At 45.0% G+C, this 23,297-nt stretch overlaps 1 protein-coding gene and 1 long non-coding RNA gene across 4 annotated transcripts; both read left to right on the top strand.

Annotated features, from left to right (window-relative positions):
* The first annotated feature begins 8,377 nt into the window (after nucleotides 1-8,377).
* On the top strand, nucleotides 8,378-10,222 carry LOC123425894 (pre-mRNA-splicing factor cwc22-like). Of its 3 annotated transcripts, XM_045109651.1 has the most exons (5): nucleotides 8,378-8,658; nucleotides 8,700-8,739; nucleotides 8,823-9,015; nucleotides 9,139-9,279; nucleotides 9,695-10,222. In XM_045109651.1, the coding sequence occupies exons 2-5, from the start codon at nucleotides 8,716-8,718 to the stop codon at nucleotides 9,910-9,912; spliced, it is 576 nt and encodes a 191-aa protein (XP_044965586.1). In that variant the 5' UTR covers nucleotides 8,378-8,658; nucleotides 8,700-8,715; the 3' UTR covers nucleotides 9,913-10,222. The 3 variants fall into 3 exon arrangements, with proteins under 3 accessions (XP_044965586.1, XP_044965584.1, XP_044965585.1); XM_045109649.1 differs by having other exon boundaries at nucleotides 8,381-8,658; nucleotides 8,823-9,279; XM_045109650.1 differs by having other exon boundaries at nucleotides 8,384-8,658; nucleotides 8,823-9,279; nucleotides 9,732-10,222.
* Nucleotides 10,223-13,190: 2,968 nt separating this feature from the next.
* Nucleotides 13,191-15,690, top strand: LOC123425893. Its single transcript, XR_006621951.1, has 3 exons — nucleotides 13,191-13,877; nucleotides 14,174-14,260; nucleotides 15,148-15,690. It is a non-coding gene; the product is annotated as an uncharacterized LOC123425893 (long non-coding RNA).
* Nucleotides 15,691-23,297: the final 7,607 nt, after the last annotated feature.

The raw sequence follows: 23,297 nt of genomic DNA, 5'->3' as shown, positions 1-23,297 counted from the left end.
TTCATCACTTGGCCACTCGCACGCTCGAACTTCTGTGACTCGAGGGACTACGTACTTGGGGTGGTTCTTCACATCCTCCTTGGGGTTACCGCTTGAAGATCCTCTCAAGAACCCCCTCATCTTTTCCTTTTTCTAGCTCTGAAAATTCTGAAATTTTTAGAGACTTCGAAAGAAAAGTGAATAAGGATTATCCCAACTTGTAGCAACTACTCCTACTAGTGCCTAGAGACCGTATCACGCGCTAAAACTACTTGGGACCAGCTAAAATCAACATTTCTAGCTCAAGAACAGGGTCACCAAGGTAGCAAGAATACGCGAAGGATAAACCACTAGAGCAAAAACTAATTGGACCAAGGGATGAGTCACTTACCAAGGAGTAATTTCCCCAAAACAGTTCGGAGAATGGTGCTTTGAGCAAGGAGATCGAAAATCACAGCCAAATGAGCAAGACCATGGGTTTGAGCTGCGAAACAATTTTTTCTGGAGGTGGAAGAAGAGGCTGAGAGCTGGAATGAGTGGAGGGGGTGTCTGTGGGCCCCCACAAGCTTGCACCCCGCCACCAGGGGGGTAGGTGGCGGTGGCAGGGCTTGTGGCTCACTGGTCAGGCCCCCAGGACAGCTCTCAGGCCCAGAAAATTTAAAAAATTCCAAACAAAATCATACTAAATTTTCAGGACCATCGGAGAACTTTTATTTTCGAGGTATTTTTCTTCGGGACGCTAAAACAGAAAACAGGAAAAGCTAAACTAATTCTATCATTTTTCTTCTAAGCAACAGAAAAAGAAAGCTTAAAACAGAGGTATGTGACTCTTTGATTCATCCGTTTCATGGTCATCGAAAGAAATCCGTCAGTGGGATTGATCAAGTCCTTATGACAAAACCTTCTCGAATCGCAAGAGAGAATGGAGAATTTTTGAATAGCCGCTAAGTCACCTCAATGGGGATACGTATCTCCCCAACAAGCAAATCATACTTCATCTTGACACGAGGAATAGGGCATTCAAAGCTCCCAATAAGAATCGATGAAGTCTTTTCGATAGCATTGATGCAATGTACTGGATATCGTTTCTTCGAAAAGTGCACGGTGTGCTCATTACTGTTGACATGGAAAGTGACATTGCCTTTGTTGCAATCTATAACAACCCCTGCAGTGTTTAAAAAGGGTCTTCCTAGGATGATAGCCATGGCATCGTCCTCGGGAATATCCAAGATAACAAAGTCTGTTAAGATAGTGGTATTAGCAACCACAACAGGCACATTCTCGCAAACGCCGATAGGGAAAGCAGTTGATTTGTCGGCCATTTGCAGAGAAATTTCAGTGGGTGTCAACTTATCCAACTCAAGTCTATGATAAAGAGAGACTGGCATAACACTAACATCGGCTCCAAGGTCACATAAGGCAGTTCTTATGTAGTTTCCTTTAATAGAGCAAGGTATAGTGGGCACTCCGGGATCACCAAGTTTCTTAGGAGTTCCACCTTTGAAAGTGTAGTTGGCAAGCATGGTGGAGATCTCAAGATCTGGTATCTTCCGTTTATTAGTCACGATATCTTTCATGTACTTGGCATACGGAGACATCTTGAGCATATCAGTTAACCGCATCCGCAGAAAGACGGGTCTTATCATCTCAATGAAGCGCTCAAAATCCTCATCATCCTTTTTCTTGGATGGCTTAGGAGGAAAGGGCAAAGGTCTTTGAACCCATGGCTCCCTCTCTTTACCATCCTTCCTAGCAGTGAAGTCATTCTTATCGTACTTCTTAGGTCGTCGATTATCAGGATTAACCGTAGGTTCAATCTCCACATCCTCATCATTGCTAGGTTGAGCATTATTATGAACATCAGTGTCCATATTGTCACCAGGTTGATGTTCATCATCAGATTGTGTTTCTGCATCAGACGCAGAGATATCATTAGGTTCTTCAAGTGCGACAGTATTTGGTGAACTGGCATGCAGGCTTCTATCATCCTTCTTCTTCTCCTTAGGATGACTGGGTGTATCAACATTGATTCCTTGAGAATCTTGATCAATTCTCTTAGGATGACCTTCAGGATACAAAGGTTCCTGAGTCATTTTGCCTCCTCTTGTAATGACTCTGATAGAGTTGTCATTTAATTCATTGAGCAGGTCATTCTAAGCTTTAAGTACTTGTTCTACCTGAGTAGTAATCATAGAGGCATATTTACTTAGAAGCTTCAGATCATTGACATTTCTGTCTACACAAGCACTTAAATGGCTAAGCATACGAGTACTTTGTTCCAAATGTCTGCTAACATAATCATTGAAACTCTGTTGTTTGGCAACAAAGTTGTCAAATTCATCAAAGCATAGGCTAGCAGGTTTATCAAAAGGAATATCACTCTCATCAAACCTATGCAGAGAATTCACTTCCAATACCTCTATCGGGTTATCGAGACCATGGATCTCTTTGATAGGTGGTAGATTTTTGACATCTTCATATCTAATGCCTTTCTCTTGCATAGATTTCTTGGCTTCTTGCATATCTTCGGGACTGAGGAATAGAATACCTCTTTTCTTTGGAGTTGGCTTAGGAGGTGGTTCGGGAATAGTCCAAGCATTATCGTTGATCAAGATGTTATTCAGTAGGGTCTCAGCTTGTTCTACAGTTCGTTCCCTAAAAACACAACCGACACAACTATCTAGGTGGTCTCTAGAGGCATCGGTAAGTCCGTTATAGAGGATATCAAGTATCTCGTTCTTCTTGAGAGGGTGATCAGGCAAAGCATTTTGTAGCTGGACGAGCCTCCCCCAAGCTTGTGGAAGACTCTCTTCTTCGAGTTGAGCAAAGTTGTATACTTCCTGCAAGGCAGCTTGCTTCTTATGGGCAGGGAAATATTTCTCACAGAAGTAATAGACCATCTCCTGGGGACTACGCACACATCCAGGAGCAAGAGAGGTGAACCAGGCTTTAGCATCATCCTTTAGAGAGAAATGAAACAACTTAAGGATATAGTAGTGGCGGATCTTCTCCTCATTAGTGAAAAGGTTGGCTATTTCGGATAGTTTGGCAAGATGGGCTATGACCGTCTCAGACTCATAACCGTGAAAAGGATCAGATTCGACTAGAGAGATTATCTCAGGGTCGATAGAGAATTCATAATCCTTATCGGTGACAAAGATAGGCGAAGTGGCAAACTTCGGGTCATTTTTCATCCTAGCTTCCCGAGATTTTTCCTTCCACTTTAGAAGTAATTTCTCAGCGTCATAGGCATCCTTACATGCTAGAAAATCCTCAGCTATCTCTCCCTCCATAACGTAACCCTCAGGTATATCAGGCAATTCATATCTAGGAGACTTAGATCTAGCAGGAGCAAAAGCAGGTTCTATCTCAATAGTATCGGCAGTTTCAGAAGCATCACGAGCATTGGCAGTAACTCTAGCAATATGAGCATCAAGGAACACTCCTAGTGGAACATCAGGCAAAATAGTATCTCTAGCAGTATCAAGCATAGCATCATCATCAGGCAAAATAGCATCTCTAGCATCATCAGGCAAGGCAGTATCAATCATAGCATCTCTAGCAGTATCAAGCATAGCATCTCTAGCAGTATCAGGCATAGTATCAAGCATAGCATCTCTAGCAGTAGCATCATGAGCATCATCAAGCATAGTATCAAGCATAGCATCTCTAGCAGTAGCATCATCAAGCACAGGCGGCATATCAAGATTCCTAGCAGGAGGTGATGTCGCAAACTTACTCATAAGTGAAGGTGAATCAAGTGCAGAGCTAGATGGCAATTCCTTACCTCCCCTCGTAGTTGAGGGCAAGACTTTGGTCTTTGATCCTTCAGATTCTTCATAGTGATCAGCAGATATAAATCCCAAGTAACTCAGAGAATATAGCAATACCTCCCCGGCAACGGCGCCAGAAAAATGCTGATTGCAATCTCTGGCAATGGCTAGACGAATGCTGATGACAACAAACCTTCCCCTACAACGGCACCAGAAGAATGCTACTAGCACTCCCCGGCAGCGCAACTAGAAGAATGTTGTTGATGGCCCACCAGCGCGTGGGTTTGCAGCAGTTTTCGAGGGTAGAGTATTCGACCCAAATTTGTTGATTCGCACGACGGGAGGTGAGAGAATACTCTCAAGTATTAGCAGTTGAATTGTCAGATTCAACCACACCTGAAAGATTAGTATCTGCAAGCAAAGTAGTAACAGCAAAGTAGCGAGTAACGGCAGTGTAACGAGCAATAGCAGCGGCAAGGAACAACAGTAGTGACAGCAGTAGCACGTAGCAACAGTAGCAAGCAACAGTAATAGCAACGGTAGTAGTAGCAGCAGCAGAGCAAAACAAGTAACAGCAGTAGCACCAGTAGTAGCAGCAGTAGCAGCAGAGCAAGACAAGTAACAACAGTAGGACAAACTCGTAGGCAATGGGTTGGTGATTTGTTTGGATGATATTCATCATGCAACAGCTATAACACGGAGATATATGTGGCTAGCTCCCGTTTGTCAATGTGATGTAGGCATGTATTCAGTGTGTCGTCATACGTGCTTAGGGAAAACAACTTGCATGACATCTATTGTCCATCCCTCCCGTGGCAGCGGGGTCCAAAAGGAAACTACGGGATATTAAGGTTCTCCTTTTAATAAAGAACCGGACCAACGCATTAGCACTTGGTGAACACATGAACTCCTCAAACTATGGTCATCACCGGGAGTGGTTCCGGTTATTGTCACTCCGGGGTTGCCGGATCATAACACATAGTAGGTAACTACAACTTGCAAGATCGGATCTAAAACACACATATATTGGTGACAACATAATAATTTCAGGTTTGAAATCGTGGCACTTGGGCCCTAGTGACAAGCATTAAGCATGGCAAAGTAGTAGCAACATCAATCTCACAACTTAGTGGATACTAGGGATCAATCCCCATCAAAACTAACTCGATTACATGATAGATCTCATCCTACTCATCACCGCCCAGCGAGCCTACGAATAGATTACTCACGAATGACGAAGAGCTTCATGGAATTGGAGAGGGAAGAAGGTTGATGATGACGATGGCGACGATTTCCCCTCTCCGGAGCCCAAGACGGACTCCAGATCTGCCCTCCAGATGAAGAACAGGTGGTGGCGGCGCCTCCGTATCGCAAACGCGACGAAAACTTCTCTTTTTATTTTTTCTGGGACGAAAGGCAACTTATAGAGCTGAGGTTGGGGGCGGCAGAGCCGTGTGGGCCCCACAAGCCTGCGCACCGCCACCAGGGGGGTGGTGGCAGAGCCAGGGCTTGTGGCCCACTGGCCCACCCCCTGAGGAGGAACTTGGCGCAGATATTTTTCTTATTTTCCAAAACTGCTCCCCGTAAATTTTCAGGACGTTTGGAGAACTTTGTTCTGCACAAAAATAACACCAAGGCAATTCTGCTGAAAACAGCGTTAGTCGAGGTTAGTTCCATTCAAATCATGCAAATTAGAGTCCAAAACAAGGGCAAAAGAGTTTGGAAAAGTAGATACGATGGAGACGTATCAATGACGCTATGGCGCAACCTGGAGGCGGCCTCCCGGCACACATCTAGGCCTTACGAGGACCATCTGGACCTGGGAGGGCCAATGGTGGATCTTCTCGGAGACACAGGAGCGGCGACAAGCGGCTGGGTGCTGGCGGCACCAAAGCCAGCCCGCTACAGCATGGCCGAAGGGGCTTAGCAAGCCTGTTTCGGGCCTGGCTAGGTCAGGGGTGTCCTAGTATGCCCTGTTGTCATGTCCGGTCGGCGACCGTAGCGGTGATAGAGTTGTGGGCCTCTCGCAGGTTGGCGGTGGAGGTGGATCTCCTTCCGCTCAGCTTCGATGCTGCTCCTCCATTGTATGACGCCTCTCTTCGGTTTCCTTGGCCTCGTGATGTTGTTCACAGTGAGAGAGCGTGGATGATGGCGCTACAATGATGGCGCATGTGGTTGGGTGGTGGTTTGGCTAGTCGGCTCCGGTTGGGAGGTGGGTTTTGGAGTGCGGGAGAAATCCTTGCCAGTTCGTCCGGCTCCGGTGCAGTGACACCAGCGGGTCCCATCATTCCTTCTTGGAGGGTGTCGGGGGGTAGCCATCCCCTACCTCCTCCCGCATGCCGGGGGAAGCCCTAGGACTCATCCAGGCAGCAGCGTCGTCGATGTTGCATCCCTTCTTGGAGGTGTTGCTTGGCACGCGGCGAATTGGAGCCTCGGGCTGTGGTGGTTTGTCTCCGGAAGGCCTAACGGTGGAGGTTCATCCGCCCTTTGTCGAGTTGCCATTGTTGGCATTTGTTTCTTTTTTGTTTTTTGGGCTTGATCTGCTGTTCGCCCCAGCAATTTTCTCTATACCGTGTTAGTTGCTTTGGAATACAAAGTGGGGGAAGCCCTTTTTCGGTAAAGATGCATGTGTGTACTCTCTTGTGATGAATGCCAAAGAACTGGTAATATTGGTAGACGTCTGTAAATGCCTATGAATTATTCACTTGTTATTGAACAATTTGATGTTTGGCGTTTTGATTATATGGGACCTTTTCCTTCCATTTCCTTCCTCTAATGGTTATACTCATATTCTAGTTGTTGTTGATTACTTTACTAACTGGATAGAAGCCATTACAACTAGTTGTGTTGATCATAACACTTATATTAAAATGCTTAAAGAAGTTATATTTAATGAATGATGGTGGTTCACATTTTATTTATGGTGATTTCGTAAACTTCTAGCTAAATATGATGTTAAACATAGAATTTCAGCACCTTATCATCCTCAGTCTAGTGGTCAAGTTGACTTGAGCAATATACAAATAAAATTTATTTTGCAAAATACTTTAACTGATCTAGAAAGAATTGGTCTAAGATACTTGACGATACATTATGGGATTATAGAACAGCCAATAAAATCCCTATGGGAATCTCCCCGTATAAAATGGTCTATGGAAAAGCATGTCACATAACTCTTGAGTTAGAACATAAAACTGATTGGCCAATTAAATAACTTAATTATGATTACAAACTTGCGAGTGAAAAGAGGTTATTTGATATTAGGTCTCTAGATGAATGGCGGACACTGTCTTATGAAAATGCCAAGTTGTTAAAAGAAAAAGTTTAAATATGGCATCATAAAAGAACCCAAAAAAGGGAATTTAAAGTAGGATATCAAATTCTTTTGTACAATTCTCATTTCAGATTCTTTGCAGGAATGCTTATCTCTAGATGGGAAGAACCATAGGACGCCAAAGAAGTTTACAATGCCGAAGGCACAAATCCGATAGTGCACTACTGTAGGAAGGTCCTAAGATGGCACATTAATCAAAGACCCTTTGACCAAACTCTGTGTGATGGATGCATCACAAATAGTATAGTACTAGCTCCGTCACCAATAACGCGAACTATGTGCGGTGCCGGAACGATCAATTATATAATTTAGAAAATACATACGGGTGCGATACGCGCCATACAGTTCTTCCATACGAACAGTTTGCGTTTAGCTAAAATAACACAAACAGTTATAGAGATTCAGATGTGTGTGATAGAGGGAACACAATTCACTATGATAAACTGTGTTCGATGATACCACAAAACACAAATGATTCGGCATAACAAGATGTGTGGGATAGTGCAACAACCCGGGACCGATGCTCCAGAAGATTCCCCCTTTATTCCGTTTTCGCCGTGTTCATTATATGTTTTTCGCATTCATCATCGCATCGTGCGCATCATCCGCATAGCATCGACACTCCATTGCTATCATTTTTCAAAACTTACATCTGTTATTAGTTGCTGGTTCACCCCATTTTGCCGTTCACTGTTTCGAGACTAACCACACACACACACGCGCCCGCGGCATCGATAAAATATTGTTTTGAAGTGTGTATAAAACTTTCTTGGATTGGGTTGAAACTTGGCGTGCGGTCTTAATATAGTGTAGGTAGGCCGCCTCTCAATTTTCGTCGTAATCGGAGTTGGTTTGATACCTGAACCGTTAAATATATAGCGGCATTATAATCGATTATTTATCGAACGTTTTCGGTGTTTTAAAACTTCGTTGTTGGGCCGCAAACCTCCCTCTCTTCTTAGCGCACCACCACACTACCCATCCCACTAGACCCACCTAGCCCCTCCCTCCGTTCGTGGTTGTCGGATGACGATCGAACGGACGAGGTCCGTTCCACCATGGACCAAACCCTATATAAGAACCACCCATGACGAGAGCTCTCTCACTCCACTAGTGTTTCCCCATAGTCAAACTCGCAGCCTCCCCCTCAAAAAAAAAACACGTGCTAACTCCACCTCCTCCCCCCCCCCCCCGAAATCCAATCTCAGAATAAAAAATGCACTATTAAATCCCCATCCGATAGCACCAAATCACATAAGTCCCCACCTACCGGACATGTCCGCAGTCAAACCGGACACATCCGGTCGAGTGCAGCCTCCCATGCAACCTATTCCTCCCGGTCCAAAAGATTCCCATCGATCCCCTCCTTAGCAAACCATCACGTAGCTCCCGATCCGCTCTCTCAATTTCCCCACCGAGCCAACCAACACCGTTCCCTCAATCCAAAATCTCATGGCCTCGTCCTGATCCAGAGCAGTCGCACCCGTCGTACTTGCCTGCGAGCAGCCCGCCATCCGATTCGGGCCGCGCTTCCACCGCAGCTCCTCCCATCCGCCCTAGGAGCTCGCACCCGAGACCAACAGGTCTCCAGCCCGACGTCTCCTCCTCCCTCTCCCGTCAGGTGCATGCATGAGCTCGACCACGAGCGACCAGGTCATGCCGGCGCCCTTCTCTTCTCCTTCCTCCTGTTTTCCCTCCCCTCCTCTCTCTCTGACCATCTGCCTCTCTCTAACCAGGAGCGGCACTGCCATGGCCGACCCCAAGCAGTAGCTGCGCTCGAGGCTGTCTCGTTCGTTGCCCGCGTCACCAAGTCCCTCGACATGCCCAAGACGGAGCTCGCCTTCGCCGGTCACGGGCAGCAGCAGCTGCGAGTCCGCGCCATCAATAGCTCCCGCGACCAGAAGTTGAGCACAGCTAGACGGAGCACCTGTAGGTCCACGGCCATGCCCCTGCGACCTCCTTTCTCCATTTCTCCTCCTCCCTTCCCCTATCGCTTCTCTTTATCCCTCTCACCCCTGATTTCTCTCAACGAGGCCCCCGCATCGCTTGAAGTGGCCGTAGCCACCAGCTGCAGCCAATCCGGCCAGAACGGGTCCGAATCGATCCCTACACCCAGATCTGCCGCTATGTCGCCTCGTCTCCGCCCCCAGCCTTGCCGGAGATCGCGTCTGGCACCAGTCAGATCCTGCCAAGGTATGGTACATATTGGGCGGACATCCATCTTGGATCAAACTCATGGCATAGCTGAGCTGGTCAACCCACAGCTCTAGAACCAAGGGGGTCCTTGTTCGAGTCCCAACGACCCCAATATTTGCCCCGATTTTGTTTCATTAGGGCTTGTTATTCTATGGTAGTCCTCTCAAGTATCACACAGCCAGTCCTAGCCTGGTTGGCCATCATGACCGGCCTCCACACACGAGGTTTTAGGGTTCAAATCCACCTGGTTGCGCTTTTTAATTTGGCTTCTACTCCCTCCGTCAGGAAAAGATTGTCCGGCTGTAGTTTAATTTTGTTTTTGCAAAACAACCCTCATGGATCTAATTCCCATACTAATCTCCCCATCTCCATCTTCCTCCTTCCCTGTCGTCACCATCTTCCCCAAGCACAGCCGTCGTTGGGCCTCAACCTTTCCCGCGCGCTTGCAGGACCAGCGCCGCCGGCCAACTACGCCGCCACCGCATCACGTGCACGACCGGTGCTGCCTCGCCGGAGGCCGGAGCCCCCATCGCCGGCCTCCATCTCTCCTCCGTGCGACACAGGTGGTCGCACACGTTGAAGAGGCGTCATACAGGGCGGTGCGTCCCGAGCTTCCCGCCGCATTGGTAGACCACCACCGGTGCGCTACCTCTGCTGGTACTTCTATGAAATTAATTTCAATTGAGCAAGAAACAGAGAAAGGAAGAAAAAAAAGTGTGGATCTGCAGTGAATGGCAAAACAGAGAAAGCAATAGTGTGGTTCAGTGAGATCATTCAGTTCTTTACTCCTTTTGTGAAATTAAGCAGTGGATCAACAATAGTCTGTTTCAAATTGATATGTAAAGGCAGAAAGCGGTTGTGCTCCATAGTGAACACGTGATCCATGGTTGATCAAGTTCAGAGCCTTTATTTCGAATTGAGGGGCAAAGTTAGAGCATCAGTACTGGACACTTGATCCATGGTTGATCAAGTTCAGAGCCTTCGTTCACACTGAACACTTGTGCCTCTGGTCTTTGGTCTCTTTAGTTCAAGTGTTAAATCTGCACATTCAAATTAATAGTAGAAAAAAAAAACAGAAACTAGCAACTGAATGATATGATATGATATGAAATGAAGCAGAGAAATACTAGAGGCGGAGGAACACATTTCGACAGTCGTTGAGCTGTGTAATCTAGTGTTATAGGGCAGGAAAGAAAGCAGCAAAGTAAGAGAACTTTAAGTAGATGTGTCCTTAATCTTCAGAATTGATTTCATAAAGCTACAAATTTCAGACAGAATTAATTTAAAAATTCAGAATAGCATATTCAGATTAACAAGTATAGGACAGTTTCTAAAATTTAAACTAAAAGTTTGCAAAGAGTATTGGATTTAGTGTGTGCTTTGCATTCTTTCTACAAATTTGCAAAGAGAATGTTCATATATTCTTCGATTGAAACCGTAACAAACTGAATGCAGTGCCAGTGTGAGTATATTTCACATATTCACAAATTTGCAATCAGTCAAAGAGTTTCTGCAAATTTGGCGGACTGAATGCAGTGCCATTGACAGTTGTTTGGTGATGGCAAAGGTGGCCTTGCAACAGATGTCTGGCGGATTGAAGACTAGACATTTGAAGTCATAGACTGGTCCTTGATCCACGAGAAAACGATCTTGAAATGATGGCTCTGTGGTAACAAGAATCTTCAGATCCTACTACTCCAGCTGTACAAAATCTTCAGATTCTACAACTCTGTACTCTAGAGTCACACTTTCAGAGTTAACAAACGAGGTGGAGTAGGAGTACCCAGAGAGGGGAGAGCAGGACAAGCAAGGAAGATGACGATGTCGGAAGTAGCGGCGCTCCCGGACGCGCTCTAACTGTCCTGCATACCCGAGGACGCACTCCAGCGTTCGTCGTCTGTGGACCCGCGACCTGCTTGCCGACGTCCGTGAGGGTCGCGACCTGCTGGATGGACACAAAGGAAGCGGGTATCCTTGCATCACCACCACTCGCTGACGCGCCACCGCCATCCCTGTACGAAAGCTCAAAATTTTCTCCTCCAGCTCTCCCTTCTGGCATCCAGGGTTTGTGGTGGGGGTTGTGAATCGACAGTTCCACGCCGTGGAATGGATCTAGAAGAAGAATAGGGTGTCGTCAAAGCTCGGCAAGGCAGGGACTAGTTGGAGTTGGTCGGGAGTTGCCGCCTACGGGGGTAGCGGAAAGGGGAATGGGGAAGCTCGGGGGAGAGGAGACTGGACAAGGGGAATATAGGGAGTGCGGATTGTGTCGGGAAATATTCGAGGGGGTTTTCACAAAATGAGCATAGTGACAACTTTTTTCGGATGGAGGGAGTATTTTTTTTTTGCACACACACTCAGCCTCTTGGGCCGATTCCAACCTGGATGCTGCACTATGTTGCAATTTGGCCTATGTTTATTTATTTATTTTCCTTTTGCGATTTCATCAATAACCTAGACATGCATTGTTGTATGAGATACGAGTTGGTCGTTTCGTAGATGCGATGTTAGTTGCACGTACCCATATTCATGTCTCTGGCACATGGAAACCTGGTAACCGGGATCACCCCATAATTGTTTGGCATATCTCGGGGCCCACTCGGTAATACAACATCACAAACAAGCCATGCAAGCAATGTGGCTAAAGAGTTAACCATGGGATCTTGAATTACAGAACGAGTAAAGAGACTTGCCGGTAACGAGATTGCAATAAATATGGAGATACTGATGATCAAATCTCGGGCAAGTAACATACCTAAGGACAAAGGAAACATTATACGAGATTAACTGAATCCTTGACATAGAGGTTCAACCGATAAGATCTTCATAGAACATGTAGGAAACAATATGGCCAACCATGTCCCGCTATTGGATGTTGACCGGGGAGTGTCTCGGTCATGTTTACATAGTTCTCGAACCCGCAGGGTCTGCACACTTAAGGTTCAGTGACGTTTTTCGGTATAGTTGAATTATTGATGTTGGTAACTGAATGTTGTTTGGAGTCCCGGATGAGATCCCGGACGTCACGAGGATTTAAGGAATGGTCCTTAAACGGAGATTGATATATAGGATTGTTGCATTTGGCTTCCGGAAAGATTTCACGCATTACCGGTAAAGTACCGGGAGTGATGAATGGGTTCCGGGGTTTTACCGGGAGGGGCCACCCACCGAGGAGAAGACGTGATAGGCGCATGGGTGGTGCACCAGCTCTTAGTGGGCTAGTGAGGCCAGCACAAAAGACCTATTTCGAATGAAAGTAAAAATAAAAGGAAAAGGAAAAAAGGAAGGAGGCGGACAAGATGGGAAGGAGTCCTCCACCAAACCGAATTGGAGGAGGACTCATCCCTTTTGGGCTCGGCCAAACCCTCCTACTTGGAGTAGGAGGCAAGCCACCCTCCCTCTGGTTCCTCCTATATATAGTGGAGGTTTGAGAGGCTTTTTGCACCCCAAGACTTTGTGCAACCCTCTCTCCCTCCACCACTTCGTGACACCCCGTAGCTAGTTCGGTATGGCACGACGAAGCCGTGCCGAAGTAGCTCCACCACCATCACCGCCACGCCGTTGTGCTGCTAGAGAATTCAGCTACCTCTTCGTCTCTATTGCTGGATCAAGAAGGCGGAGATTGTCATCGAGCTGTACGTGTGCTGACCGCGGAGGTGTCGTCCGCTCGGTACTAGATCGGGGCGGAGTTCGTGGGACGGATCGTGATTGGATCGCAAAGGCGTTCGACTACATCAACCGCGTTTATTAACGCTTCCTTCTTAGTGATCTACAAGGGTACGTGGATCCGATCTCCCCTCTCTTAGATGATCATCACCATGATAGGTATTTCGTGTGCATAGGAATTATTTTGTTTCCCATGCAACGTTCCCCAAGAACATAAGCACTGGTCCACCCACATATCAAATTATCAAAGTAACAAACGCGAATCAGCTCAACATGATGAACATGACTAGACAGAAATTCCCATGTGGCCTCAGGAGCGCTTGGTTCATATAAGTGTACTTTCAGTCACGTCCTTTGCTATAAAAAAGGATTGGGCTATATTGATGTACACTTGATACTATTGTTACTTTTCACTTGATATGAATTATCTTGCTACAAAACTATCTATCAGTGTTACTCACACCACTTGCATAGAATAGCTTGCTGAAAACTGCTTATCATTTCCTCTGCTCCTCATTGAGTTCGACATTCTACTTGTGGGTCATCAAGACTCTTTTCTGGCGCCGTTGTTGGTGAGAAAAATGCCTTTGGTAAGTGGAATTTGATATGGAAACATTTTGCATACATACTGAAATTTACTGTTGCTTATTACTATGGATAATCATCCTTTGAGTGCTTTGTTCGGAGTATCTTCGCCTCGAACGGAAGTATAAAAAGACACTCAACAACCTACTGAACTTCCTGAGAATATTTCTTGTGAAATTCCTTTGGGTATGTTAGAGAAACTGCTAGCTAATCCTTATGATGCAGGAGATGATACAACTCATCTTGATTACCACGTGATATATGTATATGAGATTTCTGGATTATGTAAGCTCGGAGGTTTATCCGAGGACAAAGTCAAGAAGAAGGTTTTCCCTTTATCTTTGGAGGTAAAATCATTAATGTGGTACATGCTATTGGATGATATTGGATCATGGGACTAGAATCGCTTGAAGCTGGAATTTCATCATAAGTTTTATCATATGCATCTAGTTCATCGTGATTGGAACTATATATATAATTTTTTGGCCTTGTGAAGGAGAAAGCACCGCTCAATCTTGGGGGAGGCTTAAATCTATGATTCACACTTTCCCCATCCATGAGCTCTCAAGAGAAATGATTATACAAAACTTTTATACTCGACTTTCTCATAATGATCAATTAATACTCGACTCTTGTTCTACAGATTCGTACATGAAGAGAACTATTGAATTCAAAAGGGATCTTTGGGAAATTATTAAACACAACTCTAAAGATTGGGAACTCGACGAAGGTAAAGAGTCAATTATAAAGCTTGAGTTTGATTGTGATAAATCTTTTATGGAAACCGATACTTTTCATAAGTTTAGCAATATATATGGGCTTGACTCTGACATAGTAGATAATTTATGTGAGTCATTTGCTACTCATATTGATCTCCATAAGGATAGGTGTTCTAAATATCGTGCACCTATTCAGAAATTATTAGAGTAACCTATTAAAGTTAAAGAGGAAACAATTGTTTATCACGTTGATCCAGTTGTGCCTACTACTTATCTTGAGAAACCACCTTTTCCTATTACGATTAAGGAACATACTAAAGCTGCAACTATGGTTAATAAAATTTATATTAGAAAACTAAGCCTTCTGAACAAATAAATGTTGAGCCTAATATTTCTATGGTTAAAGAATTCCTAGTTGATAATATTGATGGACATCTGCCAACGCAATCAAGAAAGGTGATCCATCTTGAGAAAGTCAAGATTGTCATCATCTAGGTCAAGTGGACTATGTGCAAGGTATAGGTTTTCCCTTGATAGGTTTTCTATTTTACTGGTCTCATGGTGGTAGTTGGGAGACTCGGTTATAGGATAGATTGTCATACTTTTTTTTGACCAACTATTGTAGGGAATCACTCCACGGCCTTCTTTTATTCCAACATAAAGAGAGTTTATGTATATGAGAGAATTAGAATATACAACAGGGGTGGTGGGGGTGCAGATATACAAACCTCAGGGAGGTAGGAAGGAGATACACTTAAGGAGATCTTCCTTAAATCTAGCCTTAATCCTATAAGCTAAAAGAGAGATATCATGAGTGAAGCTAGACTTCCATCTATTTAATCTGGGACGCTCATTGTTGAAAATCCTTGCATTTCTGACTGTCCAAATATTCCAGCAGGCACTAAACACCACTTCAGAGAAGAAAGGATGCTGAAAATCTTTCCTGGCTATGACCGAAGTGTCCCACATGGAGGTACCCTGCCAGGTAATCTGAAGATAGTTCCAAACTCTGGTGCTGAATAGGCAGTTGAAGAAGAGATGATCCCTATCCTCTTTGACCCTTGAATGACATAGAACACATAGGTTTGAATTAGAAACTTTCCAGTGGCGTCTCTCAAGCATATCCTGGGTGTTCAGCCTGTCCATAATGAGCATCCAGGTAAACATTTTGATCTTCATGGCGCAACAACTCTTCCAAATCCAACTTAGGAGAGGGTTGGGTATAATGGGCTGATGGACATGAATGTAGTATTTCTGAGCAGAGTAAACCTTACTGTCACTACTCCAAAGCCAGACATCTTTGCTTAACTGTTCTCTATTAAGGTTTTGGAGCAAGCAGGTAACCATTTCCAACTCCTGGAAGGCCCTGTCAGAAAGTGGCAAGTGAAACATGTTGGTCATGTTGTTTGTCTCAAAAGCTTGGAAAGCCTCCTCGGCAATGCAGAACGTATCAATAGCAAAAGAGAACAGTCGTTGGAACCGATGAGCTAGGGGCAGGGTTGAGTCACCTAGTGCCCATGAATCATACCAAAAGAGGAAAGTATCTCCTCTGTTTGGTTGTACATAGGTGACAGCTCCAAAATTGTCCATTCTCTTGCATATATCCTTCCACCGAAATAATCCACAAAGGGAGGTGCCTTGTGGAACTGTGTTGTGGTAGTAAGTGTTCCATATTAGGTCAACCCAGGGCACTTCTGCTTTATTCAAGAACTTATCCACATGCTTAAGAAGCAGAGCCTAATTCTGGACAGACAAATTAATAATACCCAAACCACCTTTCATTTTTGGCCTGTGCACCAAATCCCAAGCAGCAAGAGAAGGTGCATGGTCTTGGCCATTTTTACTCTAGAGACATTGTCTTTGTATCCTTTCCAACTCCTTAATGATCCTTGGTGGTATGTCCAGACTACATAGGAAAACAAATGGGGACAGAGGACAAAGCTGAGTTAAGATATTGCAAACTACCACCCTGAGCCAGGAAGGAGGAGCTAGTAGATAGTCTCCTTTCCATGTTATCCACCAGCGGTATTAGATCAATGATCCTTCGTCTGGTTGTCCCAATAGGAAAACCAAGATATGTGAAAGGCAATGATCCTACCTTACACCCAATTGAATCAGCTAGCTTTGAAGTTCTCCCTGATCAATATTGATAGGCCACAGAGCAGCTTTGTGATAATTCACTTGAAAGCCAGTGGACTGTGAGAAAAGCATAAGCATCTTTTTGAACTCTAGTAGCTGGGACTCCACAACATGCAAAATGATAAGAGTGTCATGTGCATATTGGACTATTGGAAAGTCCTTATCATGGCAAGGGATTGGCAGCTAAATGAGCCCATTTTCCAACAACTGATTTACCAAAGTTTGAAGAAAGTCAACATCAATGGCAAAAAGGAGAGGGGACATGGATTCTCCCTGCCTGACACCCTTCTTGCACATGAATTTTCTACCAGGAACTCCATTAAGGAGAACTGAGGAAGAGCCAGAAGAGAGTAGTTGTTGTACCCATAATATCCACCTGTCATTAAAGCCCTTGTGCCTAAGAACCTGAAATATAAATTCATGTTCCACAGAGTCAAAAGCCTTTTCAAAATCCAGTTTGAGGATGACAATGGGTTTCTTTGAGTGATGACACTGGTGGAGGTATTCCAATGTCCATCCAACACAGTCTTGCATAGTTCTGGACTTGATGAAACCATACTGGTTCTTATGGATGCATTTCATGATCTGTAACTGCACTCTATTGGCAACCATTTTGGAAAGGAATTTAAGTCCCATTCCAGTGAGGGAGATGGGCCTAAAATCACCTACTTGTTCAGGAGAACTCTTTTGGGGCACCAAGGTTAGGTATGAAGAGTTCATATTTTGTAGTTTTGCAATCCCTGCATGGAAATCATTTGCAAGCTGGTAGAAGTCATGACAAATGGTATGCCAACATTTTTTGAAAAACAGTCCATTGAAACCATCTGGACCTGGAGCTTTATCAATGGGCATTTCTTTGATAGTCTTATCCATCTCCTCTTTGGTAAAAGTCAAAGTAAGAACATCTAGCCCTTCTACCCTATGTATGAGAGACTGAAGGTTGAAAGCCAGGTTTATTCCTTGGCAGGAGCCCATCCTATCCTTGAAGGATGACCAAAAACATCCAACAATTTGTGCATGATCACAGATAACAGATCCATCCTCTAGTTTAAGTGATGAAATAGAATTTCTTCTATATCTTTCAGTTGCCATGGCATGAAAAAACTTGGTGTTCTTTTCTCCCACCATGATGAATCTGATAGTAGCTCTCTTTTTCCAGTATAGGAATTGCAAATGTAGAAGATGTTCTAAGTGAAGCTTCACAATCACTCTGAAGTTGGCTTCAGGTCTGAACAGGGGTCTGAGCTCTTCAAGATTATCTAGATAGAGCACCACATGATTGTACTTATGAATGAGTGCTTTGATCTGAGAGAGGCTAGTCTGCCATCTCTTCATAGCCTGCCTCAGGTGTTGAAACTTATCCATTATGATGGCAGTGATGTGACTTTTCTTGGAGGGAATCTTCCAAGAATTCTGGACACAGTCAAGGAATCCATCCATCTCCACCCAATAGTTTTCAAAACGAAAGAGGTTACATTTGGGAATGGAAGTGTTTACTGTCACAACACATGGGACATGATCAGATGCATATTTTGCTAAAGGAAAGACATGTGTCAATGGATAGGAAGATATCCAATTGACAGAAGTGAAAAACCAGTCTAATTGTTCTAGCTGTGGTGAGTCCTGCATATTTGACCAAGTGAAAGACCTGCCCTTGAGTGGCAGTTCTGACAGACCCATATGGCCAATAATTTCATTGAAGATAAACATATCATTCACATCAGCACCAGGAAGATTTCTATTAAATGGTGAGCGAATAAAGTTGAAGTCTCCAAGGAGTAGCCAGTTATCATTGACACGGATATTCAGGTTATACGGCGAGCTGACAAACTGATCTCTAGCCTCTCCTTGGCAAGGACCATAAACATTAACCAGAGTCCAAGTTTCAGAATTATGATTCGAGGTGAATGACACAATTAAGCCAAAGTTTTGAGATTAAATCAAGGTGCTAGTTAATATGGAGGGATTCTAGAGAGTGATAAATCCACTAGAGGCACCACGCGATGGACTATAACCAAATTGATCAAACCTTTTGTGGCAAAAACTTCTAACATTCCGAAAGTCAATATGTTGCATTTTTGTTTCCTGGAGGCAAATAACCGAAGCCATGATTTCACCTATTTTGTTACGAACTGCCCTTTGTCATGAATCTGAATTTAATCCATGCATATTCCAGCAAAGAACCCGCCAACTTCTTGTAGATTGACAATCCATAGCAACAAGATTTAATAAAAAGGCGCAGTTACATAATAACTGACACAACCATAGTTCAAAAAGTTGTGACACACAACAAGCAGTATCATGATATAGGAAACAACAGATAAAGCGAAGGAACATAAACACTCATTTAATCATCATTGGGTGGGGGCTTGGAAACAGCAGGATCTTCCATAAGTCGATCTGTGGTGAGCTTCTTAGGGGCGATGCCAAGGCTTTGGCCAACAGCTTGGATCACCCGAACTGGAGTTGCCGGTGGGATGGACTCATCCTGCGATGGTGGCGGAGCGGCATGAACAGCCGGTACTTCCATGGGTTTAGCCCGCGGCTTTCTCTTCTTAGGCACGTGCATCGGGAGCTCCTGTAGAACAAGCTTGAAGCCATCACACTTGACATATTCTGTGGTGCATCTGCGGACCGATGAGTCCACAATTGGTGTAGCCTTCTTGCGCGACACCTTCATGTCTACCAGAATTGAAAAGGAGAAAAGATCTCGTGATGGTGCTAAGTTGATGTCAGTTGGCGGCGTTACCTTAGAGCTGGGGGTAGTAGGAGTGCAGTCCCTATAAACAGGCTCCCCACGGTCTTCATCAAATGCAATTGACCAGGAACGCTTGGGGAGTACAATAGGCGTAGCCACTAGCATCTGAAGGTGACGAGGGACATGTAGTGAACTGAACTCCCCCATGAGTGTTTCAAAAGACCTTGCCCATGAAACAACAGGCGGCAAAGGTGGACCATAAGCAACATGGACTGCTCCAATCATCAGGTTGACTGGCCGAAAGATGGGCTGCTGGTAAGGAACAATTGCGAGCAGATTGAACTCATCAGGAGCATCATCGACAGCATCATCAACATTGGTAGTGGCATGATCAGCAGCTTCAGCATTGTCAGGGGCATGATCAGCACCTTCAGCACTGTCTGGCTGGGGATCCACAATCTAATTTTCCTGGACTGAATCAGAACATGTTGGTTGGTCAATGATCATGGATTCTTGATCCACCTCAGGCACAACAGGTTCGGCATCGGGAGCTTCAGCGTGCCAACCCCAACCTCCCTATTCAGGTTGAACTGGAGGCTCTGGCATTGGAGGTGGTGGCGGCACATCGTTCCACCCTAGAGCAGGGTAAGGTGGCAGAGCTAAAGGAAGATTATCTTGCTCAAGCTGACCTGGCATCTGGTGGGGGTTGCCATTGAGGGGCATGTGGTCTTCATCAGTAGGCATCTGCTCTACAAAGGCTACACTCAGGATGTACAACGGCGCAGATCAAGAAATCCTGGCTCCACCCCAAGCAGCATATTTGGAGAATGTAACACTCCAAGGAAACAGAAAATCATCCGAGAATGATGCAAAGACGATGGAGCAAACAAGATATGGATCGTCACTGACCCAATGGTGGAATTCACCAAACGTGTTCACCACAGCACGAAGATCATCAATGTTGCAGAAATCTAGCGGCACACCCAAAAAATATCAGGCATCCCTAACGAAACCCTGCAGCGCCACGAAAACCTGCGCCCTCATTGTGCCGCATGAATCTAACAAAGGAGTCGTTCCCTAAGTCCTGAGGAACCATCTCAACAGCAGCAAAACTCTCCCCAGCATCTCTAAGCTCGAACAATCCTACCCCCGCAATCTAAGGTTGTGTAGAGCGGACATGAAAACCTCGGTTGTGCAGAAGGTCAACAACTTCCTGTCTTACCTGACCAATGAGGTTGGTGGGCGGGGTAGGCATCACCTCAGCGATGACGAACTGCTCATGTGTGCGGGCAATGGGTATCGCCGGAGTGACGCAAAACCTTGGCAAGCGGTTGGGGCCGCCGTCGATGATGTGATGGCACGGGGGGACATACCGCTCAGCGTCCAGCTCGAAGTTGGCCATGTCAGGGAGCATAGCTGGAGGAGGTGGTGTCACTGGCGGTGGCTCAGATGGAGTCCTGGGAGATGATGAGTGCGATGAGACAGGGGAGAACTGTTCGGCAGGCTGCGCAGTTTCCCCAAGATCAGAAGAGGTTCCCGAGAAATCGGTGACAGGGGAGGTGGTGGGCTCTTCCGTTTCCAAGTAAGACAATTATCACGCATAAAAGAAGCACAATTAGATTTTGTATGGCCCACCCTGCCGCAGGACGATCATATCGGCGAAGTCGTGCAGTTGGGAGCTAGGTGCCCACGATTCAAACAGATCGTGCAAGAAAATATCTCCTGAACCATATCATTAATTAAATCGTCGAAGAGCTGACGGGCCTCTTGCGAGGAAGGAATATCAGGCCCGTTTGAAGATGAACCCACTTCCGGGATGTTCAAGGGCCAAAGAAGATGGGAACCGTGGAAGCTAGGCTCGAGGCGATGGAGTAGGAGGTCTTCAAGTGCCAAGGCTTGGTCCAGTGTGGACTCAGTGCCAACCACACCATGATCACGGAATTCACCCGTGAACTAAAGGTTGATGGCAAGCCCTTGGAGGATATCGTCTTCACCCTCAACGATCAAATCAATTTTCTGAAAAACAAAATCTTTGAGTATGAAGAAAGGTTTAAAGGTATGAGTTTAACTGTCAGTTGCAGGACTTTGGAGACTTGTGTCTCTTCTTATAATGGTGATCTACTGCCATGGAAGGCGGAGGACAAGTTCGACGCTACCTAATCCTCTACACCACCACCTCCATCTTCACCACCAAAGAAGGAGACTTGAGTACACGGGTATGGGCACTCCCCGTGGCTTGTGTCAAGCTTGGGGGAGGTGCCCCGGTATTGTATCACCATCACCCTTCTTTATATTTATCCATCATAATTTTATCTTTAGTTATTCTGAAATATATTCAAACAAAAGTTTAGTTCAATCGTTTTATTTTGAGTGCTAGTTTCGTGATCTACCTATCTATCTATGTAATCGAGTGGGAGTTAGATAATAAAGTTTAGTTTTAGTTTTGCTTCTTTACTTTCTTGTTGCAATCAAAATAAAAGAAAATAATTAAAAAGATCATATGCCAATTGATGACCCACAAGTATAGGGGATCAATCGTAGTCCTTTCGATAAGTAAGAGTGTCGAACCCAACGAGGAGCAGAAGGCTCGTATAAACGGTTTTCAGCAAGGTAATAACTGCAAGCACTAAAAGTAGCGGTAACAAGTGATGGTGTAGCGAGGTGAAACGTAACACGTGAAAAGTAACAAGTAACTAGTAGTAGCAATGGTGCAGCAAGTGGCCCAATCCCTTTTGTAGCAAGGGACAAGCCTGAACAAAGTCTTATAGGAGGAAAAACACACCCGAGGACACACGGGAATTTCTGTCATGCTAGTTTCATCATGTTCATGTGATTCGCGTTCCTTACTTCGATAGTTTGATATGTGGGTGGACCGGCGCTTGGGTACTGACCTTACTTGGACAAGCATCCCACTTATTATTAACCCCTCTCGCAAGCATCCGCAACTACGAAAGAAGAATTAAGACAACGTCTAACCATAGCATTAAACTAGTGGATCCAAATCAGCCCCTTACGAAGCAACGCATAGACTGGGGTTTAAGCTTTTGTCACTCCAGCAACCCATCATCTACTTACAACTCCCCGATGCCTTCCTCTAGGCCCAAATATGGTGAAGTGTTATGTAGTCGACGTTCACATAACACCACTAGAGGAAAAACAACATACATCATATCAAAATACCGAACGAATATCAAACTCACATGACTATTATTAGCATGACTTATCCCATGTTCTCAGGAACAAAAGTAACTACTCACAAAGCATAATCATAATCATGATCAGAGGTGTAATGAATAGCATCAAGGATCTGAACATAAACTCTTCCACCAAGTAATCCAACTAGCATCAACTCCAAAGAGTAATCAACACTACTAGCAACCTTAGAAGTACCAATCGGAGTCGCGAGACGGAGATTGGTTACAAGAGATGAACTAGGGATTGGAGAGGAGATGGTGCTGATGAAGATGTTGAAGAAGATGCCTCCCCTCCGATGAGAGGAGTGTTGGTGATGACGATGGCGACGATTTCCCCCTCCGGGAGGGAAATTTCCCCGGCAGGATCATCCTGCCGGAGCTCTAGATTGGATCTGCTCAAGTTCCACCTTGTGGCGGCGGCAAAACCACGAAAAAGCTCCCTATTGATTTTTTCTGGAACGAAACCCTTCATATAGAAAAAGAGGGGGACCAGTGGGCCGTCAGAGAGCCCACAAGCCCTGTAGCCGCTACCAGGGTGTGGCGGCTACCAGGCTTGTGGTGCCCTGGTAGCTCCCCTCTGGTACTTCTTTCGCCCAGTATTTTTTATATAATCCCAAAAAATTCCACGTAAATTTTCAGGGCATTTGGAGTTGTGTAGAATAGTGGACTAAGATTTGCTCCTTTTCTAGTCCAGAATTCCAAGTGCCTGAATTCTCCCTCTTCAAATAAACCTTGCAAAATAAGAGAGAAAAGGCATAAATATGGTACCACAAAGTAATATAACAGCCCATAAAGCAATAAATATCAACATGAAAGCATGATGCAAAATGGACGTATCAACTCCCCCAAGCTTAGACCTCGCTTGTCCTCAAGCGAAAACCAAGTTCCATAAACATGTCCACATGTTTAGGGACGAACGTGTCGATAAAACATAATACGGACATGAGGGCATCATGATCACACATAAAACAACAATACATTATAAAGATTCTTAAGGAAAGTAACAATTCCTTCACA

This window comes from Hordeum vulgare, chromosome 2H (assembly GCF_904849725.1).
Source record: "Hordeum vulgare subsp. vulgare chromosome 2H, MorexV3_pseudomolecules_assembly, whole genome shotgun sequence".
Taxonomy (NCBI): domain Eukaryota; kingdom Viridiplantae; phylum Streptophyta; class Magnoliopsida; order Poales; family Poaceae; genus Hordeum; species Hordeum vulgare.
This window is presented reverse-complemented; position numbering and strand designations above follow the sequence as displayed.